The 27255-nt window shown below is 40.3% G+C and overlaps 1 protein-coding gene across 2 annotated transcripts in view; it reads left to right on the top strand.

The window, feature by feature from the left end:
* Positions 1-26932, top strand: part of LOC124148661 (transmembrane protein 26-like) — a 55478-nt gene extending 28546 nt beyond the window's left edge. For both annotated transcript variants that reach the window (XM_046519893.2, XM_046519892.2), the window contains exons 2-5: positions 10021-10240; positions 13868-14039; positions 23255-23464; positions 24284-26932. In XM_046519893.2, coding sequence (XP_046375849.1) covers positions 10050-10240; positions 13868-14039; positions 23255-23464; positions 24284-24883 — 1173 coding nt within the window. In that variant the 5' untranslated portion in view covers positions 10021-10049 and the 3' untranslated portion in view covers positions 24884-26932. The remainder of the gene's footprint in view (positions 1-10020; positions 10241-13867; positions 14040-23254; positions 23465-24283) is intronic.
* Positions 26933-27255: the final 323 nt, after the last annotated feature.

The raw sequence follows: 27255 nt of genomic DNA, 5'->3' as shown, positions 1-27255 counted from the left end.
TGTATTGGACATTCATTTTTTTGAATGTATAAAACGCTTGTTTACTGTTTGGGCATCAACATGTCATGGAAAAGCTTGAAAATAATGAAAATTTGTGTATTGATCGATAAAAATGGGCACAGTCCGCTGTCTTTCTGCAGTTCTGCGGGAAAGTATTCATGACACACATGACTCTATTATACAAATATTCATCTGCCGTGGGGATTCCAGAGAAGGTTATGCCACCAGTATCATCGACTAAAGACGCTCTGATAGCTGCCACGTGTGTGTCCTCGTGCCCCAATGGAACATGGTAGCTAATTTCGACCACTCATTTATCTGGGTATCATAGTTGTGTTTGGAGCATTAAGTTTTCAATGTTTCGGCGACTGTTTTCAGACTAGCAATGGTTTGATAACATTTGTCAAATCAAGTTTTCAAGTATATACTTTCTTTTGTCCCTTGGAATGAAGTACTTTCCCACTATGTTCTTTCCAAAATTTTCATTTTCTTCAAAACAACTCATTCGGTGATGGACGACACAGGACCTGCTGTTTACTTTGTACATTAAGATGGTAATTTAGTTGATTAATATAAACGCGATGGCTCAGTAACAGTAACAGCAGTAGTAATCTGTATCCTTGATTCCTCCCAGCATCTACGCCTCGTGGGTCGAAACACGAATAGAGGAACCTCCACAGAAATACACATTTCCGACAGTTCTCATATCAACTAAATACGAAGAAAGTGGCCTTACTGGATCCTAAGTCAACCCGTCTGTCGTTCCAGGCTTTGCATTGAGGTATTCATATTCATATAACTCTCACAGGACAATGAACCATCAGGCGACAAATCAAAGCTTCAACAAGCGCACAGTGAGGACACCAGGGCCCGGCATCATGAAACTAACTTAAGACCATATGTTGTCTTAACTCTTAAGATTTAGACTTAAGACCGAATTTGCCTTAAATCGGGGATCACGAAGCACAATCTATGAGAATATCTTAAGCCTAAGACAAAATTTGATCTCAAGTCCTAAGACTGCCCCTGAGTAGACTTAAGACAAAATTTGTAGCAAGAAAGATGGCGGAGGTTGTTCGCCTCATGCGTCGCCTAGGGGCTAAAAAGGACAAAAGAGCAATTCATCGGACATTTCGAGACCGATTCAACCCTCTTGATCTGTACAACGACGAAGAGCTCTTTGAGAGATATAGATTTCGTCGTTCTACCATTTTTTTCATCGTTGGTCTAACCGGTGATAACTGGCATAGATTCTACCCCACTCAGCGTTCCCACAGTCTCCCACCTATCATTCAAGTTTTGATATTCCAGTGCCGAGTGAGCGCAATTCTCGCACAACCTTCTCTTTTCCGATCTAAGGAAAATGTGCGTCAGAAAAATAACCTCGGCATCCAATGATTACAGTAGTGCGAGATTACGTGCGCGTGTCCCTATGACGACGGTCTTAGACTTAGACTTAGAGCTAAGATTTTGCTGAGACCATTTCAATGGAGGCAGTTCTTGTTTAAAGTCCCTGATAAAAACAATGTTGCTTTATCATATTCATTTGGCAGCTATTATACTCACATATAGTCTATATTTGTATGTTATCAAGGGTTTATTGAGGGTAACGCTGGGGAGATCTCCGCTTTCCAAAGTGTGGCGCACGTTTTTACTTATTGAACGTTCTAGCATCTGGCTACTGCATCAACTGACTTGTTCAGCTCACATGTTTTTGAAGTTGGACAAGACCCAGACACTGGAGTATCTGTTGGTTACACAGACCAATCCAGAACAAGGGATCGGCTCCAAAACACAAATATTGAAACTTGCATAACGTTCAGGCAAGGTACTTCACCCTGTGAGAGCACCACTTGTCTGCATCGCGTGGGTTCTCAGATAAATAGAAAATATTGGTTTACCTCAAACACGTAACTGTTTCCTTATGTTTCTTACACGGCAATGGCAATTACTATGTTGTTTCCTAAAAAAAATATTTATTGTTGGTGGATTAACTCGAGATTAACATGGGAAATGATACAAAGTGTACATGGAAATTCTGTGAACATGTATTTCTTTACTTATGAATTATATTGCATATATGGACTTCGTCGTTGTCGAGACTTGTGACATACATTTGATGGTATTTTCCCTTAATATTTTTGGCTGATAGTGTATATAGTATTTATTAAGACAATAAATGTGAGTTTGCCAAGTTATCTTGATCTATAATTAGATTTACGCTGTGCGTGACCTTCTGTTATTTACTTAGTGTTTTATTGTAAAAATATTAAAATACTCATCACCAAATACCAGATAAACAGATGTCTCATATCAACCCCATTGCAAAGAGACCCGTGAACATCCGGGGTAGAATAGGTCTTCAGCAACCCACGCTTGTTGTAAGAGGCGACTGTGCTTGTCGTAAGAGGCGACTAACGGGATCGGGTGGTCAGACTTGCTGACTTGGTTGATGCATGTCATCGCATCGCATCGCGTCCTAAATGAATAAAACCGAAAATAATCCAAAGTTAGTGCTTAATTAAATACAAAAGAGGTTGTTTGATCTTGACTCAATTGATTTTCTTCGCTACTATCGTTAATGTTAAGTTTCTTGGTAATGACAATATAAGATCGAAACTTAACATTTAGAATTTGTGTTAAAGTACCAAATGTTCCCATTTGTAACATAGCGTACTGTCAGCCGTTACCCAAAGCCATACATTTAAAATAGACTTTTTAGGTATAATGACGTTCTTGATACATCAATATCTACATACATGAAAAACCTTTCATCGGATTGAAGTTTCTCTTGAATAATGCCACTATTGCCACATGACGTAAACGTACATTTGACTAATGGTGAATTTACTTACATGCCTAATATGCATCGTTTGCCAGAAAGAGTTCGACGCATGTGCAGTTGGAACAATCAACCACTGAATGGTTGTGACGTCGATCTGTATTGATCAGATGACCTTCACATTCCTGTGGTTGAAGAATGATCTCCTCCCATCTGCTGATGCTATCAATGGGCACAGCTGTGCAGGTAGCGTGTTCACCAGTTACACTGTGCCTATTTCAAGGGCTGCTGAACATACACCATAACAAAGAACAGGTGCGCGATAATGAATCAGATAGTTCTGCAGTCAGGTTGGAAAGTTACGGCCAGGGCGTTGTAGAGTGTTGAGCACGTGGCGAACGTTTCGGGGAGTAATGGTCCGTTTGGAATCAGCAGATCATGGACACTTCATGCGGTATTTGGGGTCCATGGGATGATTCAGATGCGAGGACATTATGACATTATTAAGGACGTATGACAAAACAAAATGCTCCGAAAAGGAAGCTTAGTTATGACCGATTTACATTTGTTGTGTTTGAGTAGATCCAAAGGACATTACAAATCTCATATGCCATCTATACTCAACAACAAAAGTTCCTGTGACACCAATATTTAAGTGAATTTTTCAAACAAGTAAAGTTTGTTTTTCAATATTGTAGTACAGGTTACTGAGGTATGGACTCAAGTCACAAAAGCGCAACTGCTATAGAAAAGCATGCATTCCATGCAAAAGTTGACTTTTATGCAGCTCCATGCATTTCACTACCCAAGAATGGGTTTTAAAAACATGTGCGTTAACGGGATTCCATATGCATTGTTTAACATCGTGCTGACAACAACCACTCAGAAAAACAACAAAAGTACGCAATTATTCAACATTGCAAAATGCCACGCCTGTTCGAAAATGAGCGTGCGCGAGCCATTGGTATGCTTGAAGCAGGATCGAGTCAACGTGATGTTTCACGATGATTTAACGTCCACAGAAACTCTATTTTGTGTTTATGGCAATGTTGGCAACAGACGAATGAAGTCAGAGACCATCCTCGGAGTGGCAGGCCACGCGTAACCACTACTCGACAAGACAACTGGATTCGAACAACACACCTACGAAATCGATTCCAGCCAGCACCAGTGACTGCAAGAAGCATCCTTGGCCTTCGACGAATATCTTCACAAACCATACGGCGTCGCCTCAGATGTGCAGGGATTGTCGCCAGAAGACCCTCCAGACGTCCCATTTTGACAGGAAACCACCGTCAAGCACGTCTACAGTGGTGCAGACAGCGTCTACGCTGGATGGCCATGCAGTGGGGACAAGTTCTATTCACTGATGAGTCTCGTTTTCACCTCAGCCACAGCGATGGACTGATTCGAGTGTACCGACGTCGAGGTGAACGTTACGTCAATCATTGTGTCATGGAAGAAGATCGGTTCGGGGGCGGCAGCGTTATGGTATGGGGTGGGATTACAGCAAGACAGAGGACCCGTTTGATAGTGGTAGAGGGAAATCTCAATGGACAGCGCTACCGCGACGAGATCATCGGCCCTGTTGTTCTACCACTTTTGCGTCGTCATGGCCCAGGTATTACCTTTCAACATGACAACGACCGGCCTCACATTGCTCGAATTGGTCAGGATTCTCTTCAACAAAACAACGTGATTGTCATCCCCTGGCCAGCTCTCTCCCCTGATCTCTCACCAATCGAGCACATGTGGGATGAGATGGATTGGCGCCTTCGACGTCAACCACATGTTCCACAGACACCCCAGGAACTACGAAACATGCTCCAGCAGATATGGACAGATATCCCACAGGACTTTGTGCGACGCCTGGTCCAATCCATGAGTCGAAGATGTGTTGCTTGCATCGCAACCAGAGGTGGACACACACGCTATTGATTTGTAAATTGCCATTTTGGCATGTTCATGTATTTTCTGAAAATTTTCTGAAGTCAGTATGGCAAATTAAACCATTTGAACACTTACAGGAGTCTTTTATCTGTTGCAATCCGAAATTGTTTCAGATTTGGTAAAAAACATAACTTTGCATTAAATCTTATTCAATGTCACAGGAACGTTTGTTGTTAAGTATATATTTGCTTTTCGCGTTTCTTGGTAAGTTTTCATGAAACCAAGAATCTTGCTAATACATTCAACTGTGGTATGCGCGAGTGTGATTGTAGTTAATGATAATCATAAACACATATTTATTACTAAGGTCAGATGTATATGTCTATATTTACAATAGTTACGAGGAGATAATGAGTGAGTGAGTGAGTTACATGTAACGTCACATCGGCATTATGTCAGCCACGTGGCGACATGCTGAATTGACAAGGTGATGCTTATATACTATGTGTAAATTAAAGCGATTGTACGACTCAGGCTAAATCACGAGCATGCATTTATAAATCAGTATTAAATAGTGATGGTATCAGGTGTTCGCGAAAAGGTGAGCGTAGTATGCCACACCGGTGGCACAACACATGCAAAGGCAAGTCAATTGTTCATCTGAAAAAACACGGGAACATATGGTAAAAGTCAATAATAGGGAATTGCATCGGACATCATTCTTGTAATTGATGCGTTAAAGTAAGAAATTAGCATGAAATTAGATTATTTACAGACCGCCGTCATACAGCTGGAATATTGCTGCGTACGGCGTTAAACAACAATCAAACAAACACACCGTGAGGGAATGATGACGCACAATCAGTCATGTCTCACACTGTAGCTATCTTCAAAAGGCGAATACAGGGAATCTTTTCTCTTGAATCCCCAGGAGTTATCTTGAATTCCTTGGTCTATCGAAGGCCCTTGTTTAAGACTTGTTCTCCCACGACTGATGAGGTTAAAGGCGCAGTGGGCCATATTCATAATACATCACGTCGACCTGTAAATATTAAACGTCATATCCAGTGAATAATGTTATATGGCAGTGTATTTTATTGTCGTCAGGAAGTTAGTATATTTTGATGCTAGTGTGGTGTGTAAACTTCCGGTGATTGAGCCTAAACGGCAAAACAGCGTGAAAATCATATGGATGTATCACTGGAAATCACTGATGACACCAGGTGTTGGAACAAGTGATAGAAAAGATGAGCAGTGGTCCTGGCTATCGGGTTGCTGTAGCTCAGTCAGCCAGGTCACGGCGCATGGTCAGCCACATCCAGTGTGCTGGGCTCCTGGAGGGTCCTGGGAACCTTCTCTGTGCCCGGACTCACCACGGGGCAGATCAGCCACATCCAGTGTGCTGGGCTCCTGGAGGGTCCCGGGAACCTTCTCTGTGTCCGGGCTCACCACAGGGCAGATCAGCCACATCCAGTGTGCTGGGCTCCTGGAGGGTCCTGGGAACCTTCTCTGTGCCCACTCACCACAGGGCAGATCAGCCACATCCAGTGTGCTGGGCTCCTGGAGGGTCCTGGGAACCTTCTCTGTGTCCGGGCTCACCACGGGGCAGATCAGCCACATCCAGTGTGCTGGGCTCCTGGAGGGTCCTGGGAACCTTCTCTGTGCCCGGACTCACCACGGGGCAGATCAGCCACATCCAGTGTGCTGGGCCCCTGGAGGGTCCTGGGAACCTTCTCTGTGCCCACTCACCACAGGGCAGATCAGCCACATCCAGTGTGCTGGGCCCCTGGAGGGTCCTGGGAACCTTCTCTGTGTCCGGGCTCACCACGGGGCAGATCAGCACTGATGACGAGTACTGTGGAGAGGCTGCTAACCTCAGATTACCTACAATGATAAAATAATATGTTTCACTACATCCAGTTCTCATGTACTTCACATTATTAACACTCAACACTCTTCATCAGCAACCGTGAAGACATGCAAGGTACGAGTTGTTATAAACAAACGTAATCTACCCTGCGGCCACGCAGTTGTCATCGTCCGGTCGAAACTATCGACGTTATCAAGAGAAACACCTTCACTCATGTCATACAGTGGCATTATAAGCGCGTTACGTGCAGGAATGAATGAGAGGACTGTCGGCACTGGGGACTGATAACTGAATTACGATTATAATAAACCCTTCTTTTGATGTGTGTCGTGCGAAGGAACATTTCTCTGCTCCGACTGCGAAGACAGGGGCTATTTTTTAAATTCCAAATTATTACGTGTGTCGATGCATTTAGTTATCAAAGCTGATTTTCTGGGCGTGATTACCGGAGAAATATTTAAACAGTAAAGGGGCTGAACGTAAATATTTTCCCAAATCAGAAAATATCTTTCCAGATGCGCTCGTATGATTTGAAGAAGATGAAATTAGAATTGGAGAGAAAACAGTTGTTGGTTTATGTCCCAAATAAACCTTATAGTGTGCGAGAATAGCACTCATGGTGATCTGTCTGTTAGGTGCGCATCTCATAGATCCATCACGTGAGAAGGTTTCAACCGTTCCATTTTTAAGAAATTAAGTGTGGCATTCATAATGAATTGCGTATAATACAAAGTGAAGGTATCATGTTCACAGAAGGATCTCTGGAAAATTAGTTAACACCATGAAAATTGTGATGTAAACAATTTGAACGAATCCACATGTCTTCATGTACAGAGGTAAAAAAATGTTAACTCCAACGTTTCCTCGTTTACGACAGTACAATCTGAATTGACGTTAGAGCAGAAAGTAACGAGTATAAACAGAACAAATCTTTCAGTAGATAATATGGGTACTGACTTGTCAGTGAGTAGTCAGGAGTACTGACTTCTTAGTAGATAGTAAGACATACTGACGTATTAGAAGTATGTAACGTGTACTGACGTAATAGTAGAATGTATGCATATATACCAACGTCACTGTTGAAGAAGGGTCGCTGGCTTTTGAAGATTGTAAGGAGTTCTGAGGTAAAAGATTGTATGGAGGACTGACGTTGAAGGAGACTGTATGGAGGACTGACGTTGAAGGAGATTGTATGGAGGACTGAGGTTGAAAGAGATTGTATGGATGACTGACGTTGAAAGAGATTGTATGGATGACTGACGTTGAAGGAGATTGTATGAAGGACTGACGTTGAAGGAGATTGTATGGATGACTGACGTTGAAGGAGATTGTATGGAAGACTGACGTTGAAGGAGATTGTATGGAGGACTGACGTTGAAAGAGATTGTATGGATGACTGACGTTGAAAGAGATTGTATGGATGACTGACGTTGAAGGAGACTGTATGGAGGACTGACGTTGAAGGAGACTGTATGGAGGACTGACGTTGAAGGAGATTGTATGGATGACTGACGTTGAAGGAGATTGTATTAGGGACTGACGTTGAAAGAGATTGTATGAAGGACTGACGTTGAAGGAGATTGTAAGGAGGACTGACGTTGAAAGAGATTGTATTAAGGACTGACGTTGAATGAGATTGTAAGGAGGACTGACGTTGAAGGAGATTGTGTCGAGTACTGACGTTGAAGGAGATTGTATGGATGACTGACGTTGAAGGAGATTGTATGGATGACTGACGTTGAAGGAGATTGTATGAAGGACTGACGTTAAATGAGATTGTAAGGAGGACTGACGTTGAAAGAGATTGTTTGGAGTACTGACGTCGTAGGAGATTGTATGGATGACTGACGTTGAAAGGGATTGTGTGGAGTACTGACGTCGTAGAAGATTGTATGGATGACTGACGTTGAAAGAGATTATATGGATGACTGGCGTTGAAGGAGATTGTATGGATAACTGACGTTGAAAGAGATTGTATGGATGACTGACGTTGAAAGAGATTGTATGGATGACTGACGTTGAAGGAGATTGTATTAGGGACTGACGTTGAAAGAGATTGTATGAAGGACTGACGTTGAAAGAGATTGTATGGATGACTGACGTTGAAGGGGATTGTATGGATAACTGACGTTGAAAGAGATTGTATGGATAACTGACGTTGAAGGAGATTGTATGGATGACTGACGTTGAAGGAGATTGTATGGATGACTGACGTTGAAGGAGATTGTATGGAGGACTGACGTTGAAGGAGATTGTATGGAGGACTGACGTTGAAAGAGATTGTGTGGAGTACTGACGTTGAAGGAGATTGTATGGATAACTGACGTTGAAGGAGATTGTATGGATGACTGACGTTGAAGGAGATTGTATGGATGACTGACGTTGAAGGAGATTGTATGGATGACTGACGTTGAAAGAGATTGTATGGAGGACTGACGTTGAAGGAGATTGTATGGAGGACTGACGTTGAAAGAGATTGTGTGGAGTACTGACGTTGAAGGAGATTGTATGGATGACTGACGTTGAAGGAGATTGTATGGATGACTGACGTTGAAAGAGATTGTATGGAGGACTGACGTTGAATGAGATTGTAAGGAGGACTGACGTTGAAAGGGATTGTGTGGAGTACTGACGTCGTAGGAGATTGTCAGAAGGACCAACGCGGTAGAAGATTGCAAGGAGAACTGGCGTTATAGAAGATTGTAAGGGTTTGAATCAAAATATGCTCTGTGACCGATTTCAGAGAAAATTGATTGGCCATAACAATCTGCGAGTCTTGGCTCAAACTAACGCAAAAAACCCACTCACACACACACATCAACGACCATAAACATAATATATTCGTTTAAACATATCAAACCCAGGTAACCCGACCAAAATAACATGTCGTAACACTGTGCCGGACATCTATAATAATTTGAACGGCGTTTCAACGTAGACATAACATTTACCACATTGTTCTGAAGCACCAACATTCGGACGTTTATTACAAGATTTCACATGAAATTGTTCAGCAGCAGCCTATTGTTATGTTGGACTCAATCAGCATTCCAGTATGAATAAATCTTGTGTGTTTCGACACCTTTACAACATAATCAAATCCTGTTCAGAGTGTTGAACTTACATAAAAACTAAGTTCTTGAGTGTAATGTATTTCTAATATGGACATCACGAAAATGCCGTTTTACAAGGAAACAACCTTTGCGTAACGAGTTGAATACAAGAGTAGATGTGCTCATTTTCTCAATTAGGAACCAGGATATATTTAGTAACAATCATTCCTACACATCTTCAAACTAAAACGAGGTGGCAGTATTTCCATTCATCATACTCCCGTGATGTCGCACTGGCCCTCCATGCAAGGATTTGCAAGGCTCTTACTTGGTGCCTGTTGGTATTTCTAGAATCTGCCACGCTCATTCGTCGGATGTTGGTTCCTTTCTGTGTTTTATTCTTATGACCAATACGTTTGTTGCAGGATGTTGATGACGTAGCGAGGGAGCTGACATGAGCTGTTTCTCCGTATTCCGCGCCATCACTGTACGTCTGCTCTTCTCAAGTCACGGCGCCATTTCAATATGGCGGTTGTACGTGGTGACGAAGGACCAGCGTTTTTGGTACCTTGCGTGTGCGCTAGGTCTGCTGTTACTGGAGATGACGGTCACCCTTGGGAAGAAGGGAGGCAAGGAGTGGAAATGGTGAGTTTAATATATAAAATTGTTTTGTTTTTTCTTGTGCTTTGTCAAAATGTTTCGTTTAAGAATTTATTTTCGTTTTGTGTAAGTTCATTAGAGTATGAACCTTTATAAAGTGGGGCTATACTGTATGAACGTCAGATCCCTGTTTTGTATCTCGGAGGATGTAGACACAATTTCATTAAGTACGCATGGCTTCATGTTTACACTGACAGCAAACAAACAACTGTAGCGTGGAATAAGTTTAGATCCTTAAAAGTACGAGGTGACATCAGCGTGTGATTCAGAATTAAAAGGCATTTCCTGAGGAATAAGGATGTTGTCCGTCAGTGTTTACGTCATTTCAAGAAACCAATCCCGTGAAAAACGTATAAACGTCAAACTGTGTCGCGCATACACTTATGAACTTCAGGTTCGAGGTCATGTGATCGCCCTCTCGTCCAATGGAAAAGGCGTATATCCTGTAAATTATCATAGTCTGGGCGACTCTTCATATTTAACTAGATTAAAGAAATATTTCACAATATTAATGTGCGGTATGGTTGATATATACGTTTACGCTTTTCTGCCTCTTATGTATTATTGTTTCTATTTTTGTGATTTTAAAGTCAACCCCCATATATCTGTCTAATATATATGTTCACCATATTAGACAGAAGTCGGTCATGTTAGCACTCACCCCCATCCCTATCAGTCTTCCAAGAACACACACACAAAAGAAATCATGTGAACTTCTTGATGCTACAATTTCAACTGAGTGTTTCATGTCATTAACCGCATGCATTAATGTCTAGCAACTGGCTTGAAAGAGATGCTTCGTGTGATTTTATCCGTGAAAGATTTAAGTGTCAAAGTGTGAAAATCAATGGTTCAGACCATCTTCCCGAGGCAAGAGAGTTAACTGACTTTAAAAGTCCACCGGTGGTTATAACGAGTTATGTCACTTCTTAACCTCTCCTATGGACCAATCAGATTCCATCACTTGAATTTGTTTCAAACAAAATGGCGGCGCCCAGTCAAGACGATCTGATGGGTAATCGAGATCTATATTGTGATAAAACGGGTCTTATATCGCGAAGTGCATCAAATCACGTGAGCTCCTTGATTAAAAACATGAAAAGGTTTAGAAAATGTCTGTTGACAACGAGTTGGCGGTGCACATGCAATGGACCGAAATCTGCACGACAGTTTACGAACCGGATTTCGATTTCATTGCGCGATTGTGATTGGTCTATGCATAGACTCGTTAGTCTAGCCAAAATGTAACTCCAACATACCAGCCTGGTGCGGCAAGGGACTTTTATAATCAGTTAACTCTCTTGCCTCGGGAAGATGGGTTTAGTCAGGCTTATGATATGTGATTAGTTAGAAAATGAAGTAGGCACTGTTTCTTTGCAATGAGGATTTCAATTTGACTTGAGACAATAAGTAACAGACCACAGAATTAATGAAAAGGCACTCGCGAATTTTCAGTCACCCTCTTGTCGCTCTTATGTAGGTACAGCCAGCCTTCTAGAATATGTCCCGAAACTTCTCAAACGATTAAGCCTGCCATGGTCTCTTGTACAACAAGGGCGGATAACTCTAATTCCAGTCTGGAAATCTTCCTTCGTCGCCGCTGTTGACTGGCCACGACAGCACTTACTGTCTTACTGAGTATTTCAATAAGCTGCGGCCACTGACAAGTACTACACATATACTGAACCGCAAAAGAAACGTCACCATGGATAGATATATGAGAAACCTCATTTGTCCAAACACTGTAAACATACTGCGAGGCATATTAAAAAGATGAAACTTGGCATAACTGATCATGAAGGTTTAAATTAAAGTGTCAAATGTTCTTAAAGTGAAACACAACACTGAGAAAATGGCATCACAAGTCAGTATCTCGTGGGTACGCCATGTGCATTGATGACTGCCGTGCAACGTCGATACACGCTGAGGAACGCCTGACGCATTTCAGCTGCAGTTTTCGGCCTTGTTCTTGTCCGACAGGTGCTCAATGGGATTTAAATCAGGACTGAGGGCAAGCCACTGCATGGTTCTCACGCCATTCTGCTGGCGGAAGACTCTTGTTGCTCTCGCAGTGTGGGCACGGGCGTTATCATGCTGAAACTCGTGGTTGCGGCGACGTTCCAAATGAGGTATGGCGTGTGGTCTCAAGACTTGATCAATGTACCGAGCTGCTGTGACACCATTGCCCCTCCCAGGACCGACGTTCTGGAAGACCCCTGGGCCGACCAATTCCACCCAACACCATGATGCGCGGACCACCCAACGAGTCTCTCTCAACAACACAAGCATCCGAATAACGTTCCCCGCGGCCTCGCCGGGCTCTCTCTGACATCTGCTGTTGAGATACAGTAACGGCTCTCGTCTGAGAAGAGGACTCTTCTCCACTGCTGGTGGCGCCAAGGCTGGTGCTGTGTTGCCCACTGAAGACGGTCCCGGCGATGACGTGGTGTCAGAATGGATCCACGGTGTGGCCTGTGACAGTGGAGGTGTCTGCTCGTCAATCGTCGACGCACGGTGTCCGGACTAATGTGTCGCTGGTGGGTCCCCATGGTCTGTCGAGCAGTTTCCGCAGCAGTGACAAAGCGATCTTGAAAATGCTGTCGCACAATCTGACAATGCTGACGTCGGGGGGTGACCCTCGGTCTTCCACTACGTGGTCGGTCATCTGTAGTGTTGGCGGTCTAGTAACGTTGCTGGAGCATGTATATTGTCTTCACGTGGACATGACATGCATTGGCACCTTGCCGGGCGGTTTTGTCCAGCTTGCAGTCGTCCAAGGGCATGGTGTCGCTGATTTCTTGTCAATCTTGGCATGTGGTAGCAATTCAATAACGAATGAATGTTATCCGATCTGGGTGGATTTTTATAGGACAAGAAATGGGGGAACGCATGTGCATTTCCATTAACGTGCATCGGGTTACCATAGCCGTTGCCGTGATGCGTTTGGGCGATTGTCATCTGCTTTGTTTTTTTATCATCAAATTTCATTTTTCCGGACAAGGTAATGTTAAATTTTTGAACTTTGACAAAAATTACCCAGATATTTAAATGACAACTTTTCATGTAATGTTACTTGGGGTGACGTTTCTTTTGCGGTTCAGTATATACACTAACATTACTTACAAACAACACTATAGATATCATTACGCTAGGATACAGCTAAACGCATGTCCATAGTACATCTGCTATCAAAAGATGCGACAAATGCGAGGATCGGTTGACCAATATGTCTGCTGAGTATGGAGAATACATGATGTGTTTATTCATCTACAACAGCAATGCACCGACACAATATAAATGTTAAACAAAATGAATAATTTTAACCGCTGCCATTAACTTAAAGAAACCTGTATATCAAGGCTTTTTGTGTGAAATTGTCAGTGTGGCACAACTGGTTTTCAATACACTGTTTTGTGGCGAAAATAGCCACGCAAATTCATAGTCATATTCATTATGGGGCAGTGGGGTGGCACAGTGGTTAAGCGTTGGCTTGTGTGAAGCCCATTCTGGTGGTGCCTCGTCCTGATTTCCCACCTTTAGTGATAATATTGCAAAAATAATCAAAGGGCGTTACACTCACTCACTCACTCACTCACTCACTCACGGTTCCAGGTTCTGCCCAAGCGTCCTTATCTATCTGATGTGTGTGGTTCCTGCCATCTGGTTCTTGGAGCTGAACGAGATGGAGAGACGGATCCAGTTCTTGGCAGCGAACAACGGCAGCATCTTGCCACAGAATGAGTCTATGGAGGAGATGAGTGCTACTCTTGGAAGTGCATTTGGTGTGAGTACAATGATGGGTACTCTGTGAGCTTACCGCTCCAACTGCACTTAGCAGTCACTTAATTGTGGTCAACTTGACTTTCACGATTCTTGAAGTAAAGGCGATCAGAAAGATTTATACCACTTAGGTGTGAAACATATATGGATGCATCCTCACTTTTCTTGATACACGTTGTTCAACATCTTTGAAACATGTAAAGGGGTTTATCGAAAATGCATCCAGTAGAGTTCGTTGATTTCCCAAAGGACGATATTTACCATGTTTTCACATGACAATCTCTTTGAGACGTTTGAGTAAAATTATCCAAAAGCTGATTCTCAAAATAATAATTTAAACCTTGGTATTAATCAGTCCATTTACCTGTTTAGGTATAGGCAATCAATCAAACAATTTTCCAAGACTTGTCCGAAGAGCGCATGTTAGTTACATGTTTTGAGGAGCGGAAGGTGTATGTTAAACTTGCTCACGTGGCATATCGAGTAGGACAGCCCACCTGCAACACTCGATGACCCTTCCAGACCCACTGATGTAGAGAGATAATCATGTTTAGGCGCTTGATGTTTTTCTGGTTGTTTAAAATACACTTAAAATCCTCTTTGCAAAATAGGTGTAAATAAACATAGCCTGTAGGATAAATGAGAGCTGTGTTGAACGTGATGGAGTCGGACAGAGAACAGTTGGTGGGTGATGGTTTTGACGCCGGATGCATGTTATACCCCTCTTTACTGCAAGGTGGTGATGTACGTTTCTAAGACGAGCATTTAAAAAGCCATAAAGCGAAACCGTGTACGTACTTCCCGACGGAATATATGTACTACATGTGTTGTTTGCTTATAGGGCACAAAAGGTGCCGTGATGATTCCGAGTTAGAATTGGTCTTCAGCAACACATGCTTGTCGTAAGGCGCCTAACGGGATCGGGGGGTCATGCTCGCTGACTTGGTTGATGCATGTCATCGTAACCCAGTTGCGTGGATCGATGCCCATGATGTCAATCACTGGATTGTTAGCTCCAGAATCAATTATTTACAGATCGCCGTCATATAGCTAGAATATTGCTGAGTGCAGCGTTAAACAACAAACAAACAAACAAAAGCAACATAGGGGTGTTTTGAAAGTATACGTGAGTGAGTGAGTATTGTTTTACGCCGCTTTTAGCAATATTCTAACAATACCTCTGCCGGAGACACCAGAATTCGGCTTCACATATCGTACCCAAGTGGGGAATCAAACCCGGGCCTTCGGCGTGGCGACCGAACGCTTTAACCACTAGCCTTACCCACCGCCCCGAATACATATGTCGATGTCAAACAAAGAGAAGTTTTTAAAGTGAATATGACGCCGTTGTAATATATTTATGTGATGCATTAAAAAGTTCATGCATTAAAACATGTTCGAGCTGACGTCATATACATAATAATGTCTGAGAGAAGACTACGCGAAACGACGCGAAACGCGGTATGCATGTAAAAAGCGTCTAACACTCATCATTCACCTGAATGTGCCGATCCCATGGATGAAGACTATCAACTGTGAAGTAAAATTGTAACTTGAACAAATTAAACATGCCTTTGTTTTAAGATATCACACTCGAGAAACTATTAGGTCCGGAAAGCATAGGATAGACAGTATCGGCTTGGCATTTGCTTATCAACAAAACAAGCTAAATCAGCTTCCCTGCTAAAGTCGTCGTGTACATAGTTACTTATAAACAGCACCACTTGTTCTCCTATATATATTTAATATGCATAAATTTTCGAATTTGTAGTTATTCACAACATCACTGGTTCTCGTATATTTCTTACGCAAATCGTAACTAGTTGTCGCCTATATAATTATTCTACACAACTTCCTTGTTATCGTAAATTGTTAGTTGTTCAAAGGGTATCTATTTCTCGTATACATAACCATACCCAACTTTACTAGTTCTCGTATACATAATCATACCCAACTTTACTTATTCTCGTATACATAACCATACCCACCTTTACTAGTTCTCGTATACATAATCATACACAACTTTACTAGTTCTCGTATACATAACCATACCCACCTTTACTAGTTCTCGTATACATAATCATACCCAACTTAACTAGTGTTGTTTACATAATCATACACAACTTAACTAGTTCTCGTATACATAATCATACCCAACTTAACTAGTGTTGTTTACATAATCATACACAACTTAACTAGTTCTCTTTTACATAATCATACACAACTTTACTAGTTCTCGTATACATAATCATACACAACTTTACTAGTTCTCGTTTACATAATCATACACAACTTTACTAGTTCTCGTATACATAATCATACCCAACTTAACTAGTGTTGTTTACATAATCATACACAACTTAACTAGTTCTCTTTTACATAATCATACACAACTTTACTAGTTCTCGTATACATAATCATACACAACTTAACTAGTTCTCGTATACATAATCATACCTAACTTTACTAATTCTCGTTTACATAATCATACACAACCATTGTTGTTTACATAATCATACACAACTTTACTAGTTCTCGTATACATAATCATACCCAACTTAACTAGTTCTCGTATACATAATCATACCTAACTTTACTAATTCTCGTTACATAATCATACACAACCATTGTTGTTTACATAATCATACACAACTTAACTAGTTCTCGTATACATAATCATACCCAACTTAACTAGTGTTGTTTACATAATCATACACAACTTAACTAGTTCTCTTTTACATAATCATACACAACTTTACTAGTTCTCGTATACATAATCATACACAACTTTACTAGTTCTCGTTTACATAATCATACACAACTTTACTAGTTCTCGTATACATAATCATACCCAACTTAACTAGTGTTGTTTACATAATCATACACAACTTAACTAGTTCTCTTTTACATAATCATACACAACTTTACTAGTTCTCGTATACATAATCATACACAACTTAACTAGTTCTCGTATACATAATCATACCTAACTTTACTAATTCTCGTTTACATAATCATACACAACCATTGTTGTTTACATAATCATACACAACTTTACTAGTTCTCGTATACATAATCATACCCAACTTAACTAGTTCTCGTATACATAATCATACCTAACTTTACTAATTCTCGTTACATAATCATACACAACCATTGTTGTTTACATAATCATACACAACTTTACTTGTTCTCGTATACATAATCATACACAACTTAACTAGTGTTGTTTACATAATCATACACAACTTAACTAGTTCTCGTATACATAATCATACCCAACTTAACTAGTGTTGTTTACATAATCATACCCACCTTTACTAGTTCTCGTATACATAATCATACCCAACTTAACTAGTGTTGTTTACATAATCATACACAACTTAACTAGTTCTCGTATACATAATCATACCCAACTTAACTAGTGTTGTTTACATAATCATACACAACTTAACTAGTTCTCTTTTACATAATCATACACAACTTTACTAGTTCTCGTATACATAATCATACACAACTTTACTAGTTCTCGTTTACATAATCATACACAACTTTACTAGTTCTCGTATACATAATCATACCCAACTTAACTAGTGTTGTTTACATAATCATACACAACTTAACTAGTTCTCTTTTACATAATCATACACAACTTTACTAGTTCTCGTATACATAATCATACACAACTTAACTAGTTCTCGTATACATAATCATACCTAACTTTACTAATTCTCGTTTACATAATCATACACAACCATTGTTGTTTACATAATCATACACAACTTTACTAGTTCTCGTATACATAATCATACCCAACTTAACTAGTTCTCGTATACATAATCATACCTAACTTTACTAATTCTCGTTACATAATCATACACAACCATTGTTGTTTACATAATCATACACAACTTTACTTGTTCTCGTATACATAATCATACACAACTTAACTAGTGTTGTTTACATAATCATACACAACTTAACTAGTTCTCGTATACATAATCATACCCAACTTAACTAGTGTTGTTTACATAATCATACACAACTTTACTAGTTCTCTTTTACATAATCATACACAACTTTACTACTTCTCGTATACATAATCATACACAACTTTACTAGTTCTCTTTTACATAATCATACACAACTTTACTAGTTCTCGTATACATAATCATACACAACTTTACTAGTTCTCGTTTACATAATCATACACAACTTTACTAGTTCTCATATACATAATCATACCCAACTTAACTTGTGTTGTTTACATAATCATACACAACTTAACTAGTTCTCGTTTACATAATCATACCCAACTTAACTAGTGTTGTTTACATAATCATACACAACTTTACTACTTCTCGTATACATAATCATACACAACTTAACTAGTGTTGTTTACATAATCATACACAACTTAACAAGTTCTCGTTTACATAATCATACACAACTTAACTAGTTCTCTTTTACATAATCATACACAACTTTACTAGTTCTCGTATACATAATCATGCACAACTTAACAAGTGTTGTTTACATAATCATACACAACTTTACTAGTTCTCGTATACATAATCATACACAACGTTACTTGTTCTCGTATACATAACCATACACAACTTTACTAGTTCTCGTATACATAATCATACACAACATAACTAGTTCTCTTTTACATAATCATACACAACTTTACTAGTTCTCGTATACATAATCATACACAACTTTACTAGTTCTCGTATACATAATCATACACAACTTTACTAGTTCTCGTATACATAATCATACACAACTTAACTAGTTCTCTTTTACATAATCATACCCAACTTTACTAGTTCTCGTATACATAATCATACACAACTTTACTTGTTCTCTTTTACATAATCATACACAACTTTACTAGTTCTCGTATACATAATCATACACAACTTAACTAGTGTTGTTTACATAATCATACACAACATAACTAGTTCTCTTTTACATAATCATACACAACTTTACTAGTTCTCGTATACATAATCATACACAACTTTACTAGTTCTCGTATACATAATCATACACAACTTTACTAGTTCTCGTATACATAATCATACACAACTTAACTAGTTTTCTTTTACATAATCATACCCAACTTTACTAGTTCTCGTATACATAATCATACACAACTTTACTTGTTCTCTTTTACATAATCATACACAACTTTACTAGTTCTCTTTTACATAATCATACACAACTTTACTTGTTCTCGTTTACATAATCATACACAACTTTACTACTTCTCGTTTACATAATCATACACAACTTTACTACTTCTCGTATACATAAACATACCCAACTTTACTAGTTCTCGTACACATAATCATACACAACTTTACTAGTTCTCGTTTAGATAATCATACACAACTTTACTAGTTCTCGTATACATAATCATACCCAACTTAACTAGTTCTCGTTTACATAATCATACCCACCTTTACTAGTTCTCGTATACATAATCATAAACAACTTCACTATAGACTCACATTTAGTTAGTGAATTCTTATATTACATTATTCACTTCTTCTAAAAGTTAAACAAATAATTTTCCTGATGTTTTCATAGAGCTAGTTAGAGCTGGCTAGACTTGCTTTCGTATATACATGTATGTCTAAATTGTTGTTTTATTCCATAAAATAAATATATTCTACAGTCATGGTGCAGGACTAAACTTCACTAGCTCTCGTATAGACAATTATACACAACTTTACCAGTGCTATACAGTTATACACAACTTTACTAGTGCTTTACAATTATACACAACTTTACCAGTGCTATACACTTATACACAACTTTACCAGTGCTATACAATTATACACAACTTTACCAGTGCTATACAGTTATACACAACTTTACTAGTGCTTTACAATTATACACAACCTTACCAGTGCTATACACTTATACACATCTTTACTACTTCTCATATTTTTATGCACATCTTCACATCTCCACTAGTTTTCGTATATTGCTAATTACACACAACGTCACAACGTCTGCAGTGTAAACACGACGGTGGCCGCAACACCTTCCCGTGATACTACGCGGGGAACAACACCCCTGAACACGTGCACATGAGTCAGTTCTATAAAAAGACCTGACGTCTTATCTGCACCACCTGGCGCCTCAGACAGTGTCAGACAGTGTCAGACAGTGTCACTGGCAACAGCTGCCTCAGTTCCCTTGATAGACGTAGCAGCTCTGTCTTGTAGCTCATTCATTGGCCGCTGGCGGTCTGTGTATTTGTTGTAGCGGGTCCACGAGGGTGCGTCGTGTTTCATGCGTCCCTCGTTAGGTTTTATACCACTCGCCGGAGGGACGCATATACCCCGAATGATCCTGCTACAACGAATTTATCTTACCGACATGTTTTAAAATGACGTTATGAAAGAATTCAAACAAATTCAAAATTGACAGTTCAGAGCTGTTCGATTGAGCTGAGGTCAGCTTGCGCTATGTCACGTGACTTCCACTGACTCGGAAAAAGCGTGCGGCTTTTTGTTTCACAGTATTGTGTCAAGACCATGTGGACCAATCAGATCTCATCATTCTGACATGGTATGATAAGATCGTTTATCCACCAACACAAGTTTGTTTGTTTACGCCGCACTCAGCCATATTCCAGCTATATGATGGCGGTCTGTAAATAATCGAGTCTGGACCAGACAATCCAGTGATGGACTTCATGTGCATCGATCCACGCAATTGGGTTACGATGACATGCGCGCGTGCGTGCGTGCGTGCGTGCGTGCTTGTACTAGTCCGGACTGATGCCGATTGGTGCGAGCCCACTGAGATACCATGCCGCGGTTTCACATGAATACCCCACTCAGACACAGTATACTGACTCCGAGCCGACCAGTCCTTGTTTTAGCCCCTTTATGCCGAGCACCAGACAGGGTAACAACAAGTACAATCTTTCAGCGTCTTTTGGTATGACGCGGCTGGGGATCGAACCCCAGACCTTCTGCTCTCCGGGCGGTCGCTCTACCACAAGACCACGGAGGCGGTCCGATATCATAGTCTTAGTCGAGTCCGTCAAAACTTTAAATCAAGGATGTGACTGAATATTTACATGCGCGGTCAACCTGGTAATGTTAGCAAGACAGACGCACACACACACACACACACACACACACACACACACACACACACACACACACACACACACACATATAACCAAAGAAAGAAAATTAGACGAATCAACGAACGAACGACTCGGAACCACATAAACCAGGCTATGCGATTGCACAATACATTACGGTATATTTGTCATTGATAGGAATGTGTCCGAGAGTCGGGACCTGACATCTGCATATTGCATGACGAGGTCCTCAGCTTTGAAGATACAGGCTTCAAATGACATCACACCATTATCATTGTTATTGCTCTTCGTACGCATACATAATGATATCAGCACAACTTCCTCCATTCTTAATGACAGCAGCTCCGTGAGTTATGCAGGGTGCTTCGTATTGTTTTACGCTGTCCATGGTCTTTCAGATCAATCAACCGACATCGACACTGCTATTAAATCATGGCTGTTTCAGCTACCTACAATTACAATATCGAGAAAGATTGCAAGGTTAATAAATGCCATTTTCTTCAAGCATAAATAATATACAGTTTTCCATGATAACACAATCGCATTAATAATGATAACAGATGGCCTTAAGCGTGTTCCCCCTCAGCGGGGAAGAAAATGGGTAAATGACGTTAATATTAAGTTCAAAGATCGGCATCGGAGGATGCAAGGCTATAAAGCTACAGGGTAACTCACTAACTGCATGAAATATTGGGAAAACAGTGAAGGTTGTCGTAATCAAGATCTAGGGGCACGTTACGACACGATGCAGCCATCGTGGTATGTGGGATTCGATATAAACAGAATAGGATAGAGTGAAAAAATCCAGCCTGGCTCACATTTTTCGTTTGTTCAAAGAAGCTAAGTGTGAATAGGTGTGCTTCTTGGAAGGTTCATCGCAAATATACCGAGATTACGCTTCTGTGCTTTGCATTATCTCCGCTGCAGATAGAGGTTAATGAGACTTTAAGGCGTCGGCCAGAAATTGGAACGTTGAAATCTGAGAAGACAACTGTAATGTTTTTGTTTTTTATTTTCATGTTTTATGGGGTAATGTGGTACGCTACTTCAAGATAACCGTTGTATCCGTTTGCAATCTCCGTATATTTCAAGGTATTTATTTATCAATTCTTTAATCTTTAATTTGATACTATCAGGAGGGAAATACCATATTTTATTCGACCTCATTCCTCATGCTTGGAAACAAGTTCAAAATGATAACGTTTAATATGATGAGTTGGCAGAAGGTATGGCGTTAATACAAGTAACCGATGTCTTCCTAGACGTAGCCTGGGGAACTCGAGGTCCCTGCAAACATTGCTAATCGATCGGGCGAGTTAATGGATAGGGTGCTCACAATCTCAATCACTGAATTGTCTGGTCCAGGCTTTATTATTTACAGATCGCCGTCAATTAGCGGGACTATTGCCGAGAGCGGTGTTAAGCAACAAACAATCAAATAAACACAGGTTCTCAGGCGTTTAACAACCCTCTTATAACATTGTATTAGAAAAATTAATGACGTCAGGAGGCCTTCTAGTTAAGCGCGCAATTCGCTGTACCTGGTTGCGTCCCTGGAAATGCTGATCATGGTTGCAGATTCAACCATCTTATGATTCTGGTATGTCAGCACAATACCCGGTCTTATGCATTTGGATTTCACTAAGTTCTACTAGTCAACGACTTGCAACACCTCGGACTGTCATAACACGTTAATCTGATATGTTGTTATATAACGCTGAAGCCGATTCTGAAAGTACTTCATTGGCTTGAACAGCGCATCAACTTTAAAGTTTTCTGTTTTGCCCTTCAGTGCCACTCTCAAGCAGTGACCTTCTTCAACCCTATAAACCATCCAGATTTCTCATATAAGAATCACGTCTACTTCTTGTGCCTGAAGTTAAACTTAGTAGTTTTGGACAGCGAGCTTTCTCTTATCACCATTATTGTTGTTGTTGTTGTTGTCGTCGTCGTCGTCGTCGTCGTCGTCGTCGTCGTCGTCATCATCATCATCATCATCATCATCATTATTATTATTATTATTATTATTATTATTATTATTATTATTATTATTATCAACCAACTCATCTCTCTGTCCCTCACAGTTCAGGTTCGAGATCCGCATCCCGATTCTGATGACGTCAGACGAGTGGATCCGGACCCTGGAGCAGCTCCTGCTGCTGATCCTCATCCTGGGACGCTGGATCCTACCCAAGGGGAAGCTGACCCACGACCAGCTGTCACAGCTGCTCCTCGTGTACATAGGCACAGCTGCGGACATTGTGGAGTTCTTTGATGCTTTTAAAGAAGAAGTGGTGTGTATTTATCTTCAGTGTAGTTTGTTTATCAACTATTTAAACATACTGTATGAACTATTTTGTTAGTCTTGACTCTTTTAGTAATAATAATAATTGATCTTTGCGATAATTTATTTATTTATTTAATGAAAAATACTTGTGGTGAACAGATGATGAAAATGATGAAAGTGGGTCAGGATCTCAGTGTATCGGGACTTCTGATTAATTATTAACAACTGACGGTGATCTGGCAAAAATGTCTTTGACGTTTCCATATTTGTCTTACTCTGAAATCAGATGACACTCTCCAAAGTTTACTTTCCATGATAACCGTGTGAAAATGCCTCCTCTCCTCGCCATGTTCTCCCCCATCTTTCCAACACACGCGATTTCTTCTTCTAATCTGGTTTACTGACACACAACTCAGCTATTACGGAGAGTCGCTGAAATCATATCAACGAAATTTCTTTTTCTTGCTCAACTTGACACAATCTCAATTCCTATTGGTTTTCCATCGCATCCAATTTGAAGGCCATTCTCTTATGCAAGATGACATGTAGTCTGTAGGTGGTATGCATCCTCAACATTGATCGAATGCTCTTACTTATTTTGAATTCATGGTTCATTTTAGTTTTTAGCGATGATGCAAATGTAACATTTGTACAAACTTCTATTTTGAATCTATAGTGATTATAACTATACAGAACACTGAGCCAACATAACGATTTTGTGTTAAGGTTCATTCGTAGATCTGAGATGGTTTTGGAACGAACATATTTGGATTGACAAAATTCCGTTTCCACATTCGTACATTATATTAAGCTGTTTCTATTTCAGGTTCGCTACAACAAACTCCTGTGTATGATAATTCTTGGGATTTGGACTCTGAGTTTGCTTCAGTTCACGTTAGTTCTCACAGCTTCGAGAGTTCGGCGAGACCAGTCTGGGCTGGCCACAGAAAAGCCCCCTGTGAAGAAGGTGGGGTGTTGCTCCGCCGACGTGTACGGCATTGTGATCTCAATCCTCCTCCAAGATGTCCCGTTCCTGGTCCTCAGGATGCTGCTCATCTTCCGCTACGGCGTCCTCAGCTACACCAACATGTTCTTCACGTCCAAAAATACTATTGTGATAATACTACTGATCTATCGACTGGTCGTTGTTCAGGTCGAGAAATCAGAGCGTGGTCGTGTCAAGAAGCTTAAACAACATCGGTACCCTTATGACTTTCAGAGCAAGCGTTTGGCTGATTCTATGTCATTGACAGACAGCATCAGCACGTCATGCAGTAGCTACTATGACAGCAAGTCGAGATTGGTCGGCAGTGCCAGCATCCACAGCAATGGTTGGCTGGACACTCCAAGATCTCAGCGGAGACGGAAAGAAAAGCAACGGCTAGCAAGGACCTACACTTTGGAAGATTTGAATACGGATCTATAGTCGCGCGAAACTCCAATATTCGGACTCCGATAATCAGGAATCTCCGGGTGATTAATATTGGGAATATCTAACTAAAACGATAACACAGCATACCCTTGATTCATAAATTGGAAAAAGTGTTATTCCGGAAGGTTTTACCTGGATAGGTGTCGCCCAGTATTAATGGGTTCGTGGTGGTATCCGTGTGATGACGTCATCAGGAGACATTCATAGTGGTTGTCCTCCCGGAAATTTGATGATATCGTATTTTGTACCGTTATTCTGTTACAAGAAGCATACTGAGCTTATCCTTCGTGCTTGGACATCATTTGGCATTGTACGAATACCATCGCCCAGTTGACCTGCCCATGAATAATGTATGTGTAAATATTTGTTTGTTGGAAGTGGGATTTGTTCGCCTGATTCTGATCCCCTGGTTGATAATTAGGCTACGGGTACAAATTGGATTTATTCTCGGATGGTTTAGAATATGAGAATCAACAGAAATATGATACATGCAATTCTCCAAATCTGATCCTGCGTTTGTGACAAGTTTGTTATATGTACCTGACGACTATTATACTGGAAGATTGTATGGCTTCTGTATGTCGATGTTTTTGCTTGAGTCTCTCTAGATGGCCCGCATGGCAACTAGCATATGTGTACGAGGAAATGACGGAGGCGTCATATGTGTGAAAACGTTGGACATGAATACATTCATTGCATAGTAGAAGTACATTGTTTAAGATGTTGAGATATAACTCCTATATTATCAGAGATACTGGAGTACAAATGTTATCTGAGTACATATAAACACGCCTCATGAGGGGACTATATCTCATCATCCTTTCATTATTTTGCCCAGTAGTTATTTGTGTGAAAACCCGCTGGTTGAAATTACATGTAAATTCACTTTTTAGATCCGGGAACGTCTAATGCTTCGAAAAAGTTTTTTTCGTACATTCTTCAAATCCTATTGTGTTTTTGAAATCGTCCATTTCCAAAAATGTTCATTCAGATGTATTTCGTTAAAACTATTTCAATATGAAATCTGGATTGTTAATGTTCAGTGAAAATGAAAACTGGTGATAGTGTTTTTCTGTCTTTCGCCGTTTGGAAATGGCAAGCTTCTTTTGAGAATGATCACAAAAGTTGATGGGCTTCTGCAGTACCTTGGGATAGAAGTTACACGTATATTTTTCGTCGATTATTCCATCGTGTGATTGTTTCTACAGGTGTGATATATCATTGTCCAGGTGTCCATATTATCATTATATCCTTGGTCTAGACGTCATGTACCATATGTGTATCATGTTTGTATCAGCATGCATTATGTTGACGTGTGTACCATCATGTATTGTGGGCGTACCATCATGCATTGTGTGTACCATCATGCATTGTGTGTACAACCATGCATTGTGTGTACCACCATGCATTACGTGTGTACCATCATGTATTGTGGGCGTACCATCATGCATTCTGTGTGTACCATCATGTATTGTGTGTACCATCGTGCATTGTGTGTGTACCATCATGCATTGTGTGTGTACCACCATGCATTGTGTGTGTACCATCATGCATTGTGTGTGTACCATCATGCATTGTGTGTACCATCATGCATTGTGTGTGTACCATCATGCATTACATGTGTACCATCATACATCTTGTTTGTACCGTCATACAGTATGTGTGTACCATGCATGTACCATGTGTATCATTTCTGGGTGTACCCATGTGCAGGTGTCTTCAGGGTGCCAGTATCGTATTCCTACTGTGTATAATTCGTTGCTTTCATCATTCCCCAACTTGCAAGACTGCTACTACTGATACTGCTACTAGTTCTATTTTATAATTGTATGAATGGTGGGTATTTTTCTCTCTCAGAAAATTAAAATGCTTCCTGAGATTATTTGAATAATTTGAGTCGTTTTTGGAATGTCATAACTTATAGAATAGTTATGAAAATGTGTCCATGAATATGTTATATTATAACACACATGTACAATTTGGTATTGTGTTATGTGTCCTTACATTTGCAGGGAAGATATTTTAGAAATAAAACTTTAATTAACGGAGTATGGCATGATGGATGTGATATGTGAATTTTTTTATTACACACAGATTATAATGAAATACACTCCGGCCCATGTTTAGGTAATGTGAAAAACTTCCCATGTTTATCCACAGCCATGAAGCAGGACTGATCCAACATTTATCTGGTTCAAAAAGCAACGGCTGCATTAGGTAAACGTCTTTAATAACCTTCTCTACTGAAAACAACTATATCGACCTCCTGAGCGTTTCCATCATTGTCGCCTTAGATTGCTCACACGTACTTTTATGAATTTTATGAAAAAATTGTCCTGAAGTCCGTGAAATGTGTCAAGAAGTAT

This window comes from Haliotis rufescens, unplaced genomic scaffold (assembly GCF_023055435.1).
Source record: "Haliotis rufescens isolate VD_foot unplaced genomic scaffold, xgHalRufe1.0.p SCAF_13, whole genome shotgun sequence".
In the NCBI taxonomy this organism is placed as follows: Eukaryota; Metazoa; Mollusca; class Gastropoda; order Lepetellida; family Haliotidae; genus Haliotis; species Haliotis rufescens.
This window is presented reverse-complemented; position numbering and strand designations above follow the sequence as displayed.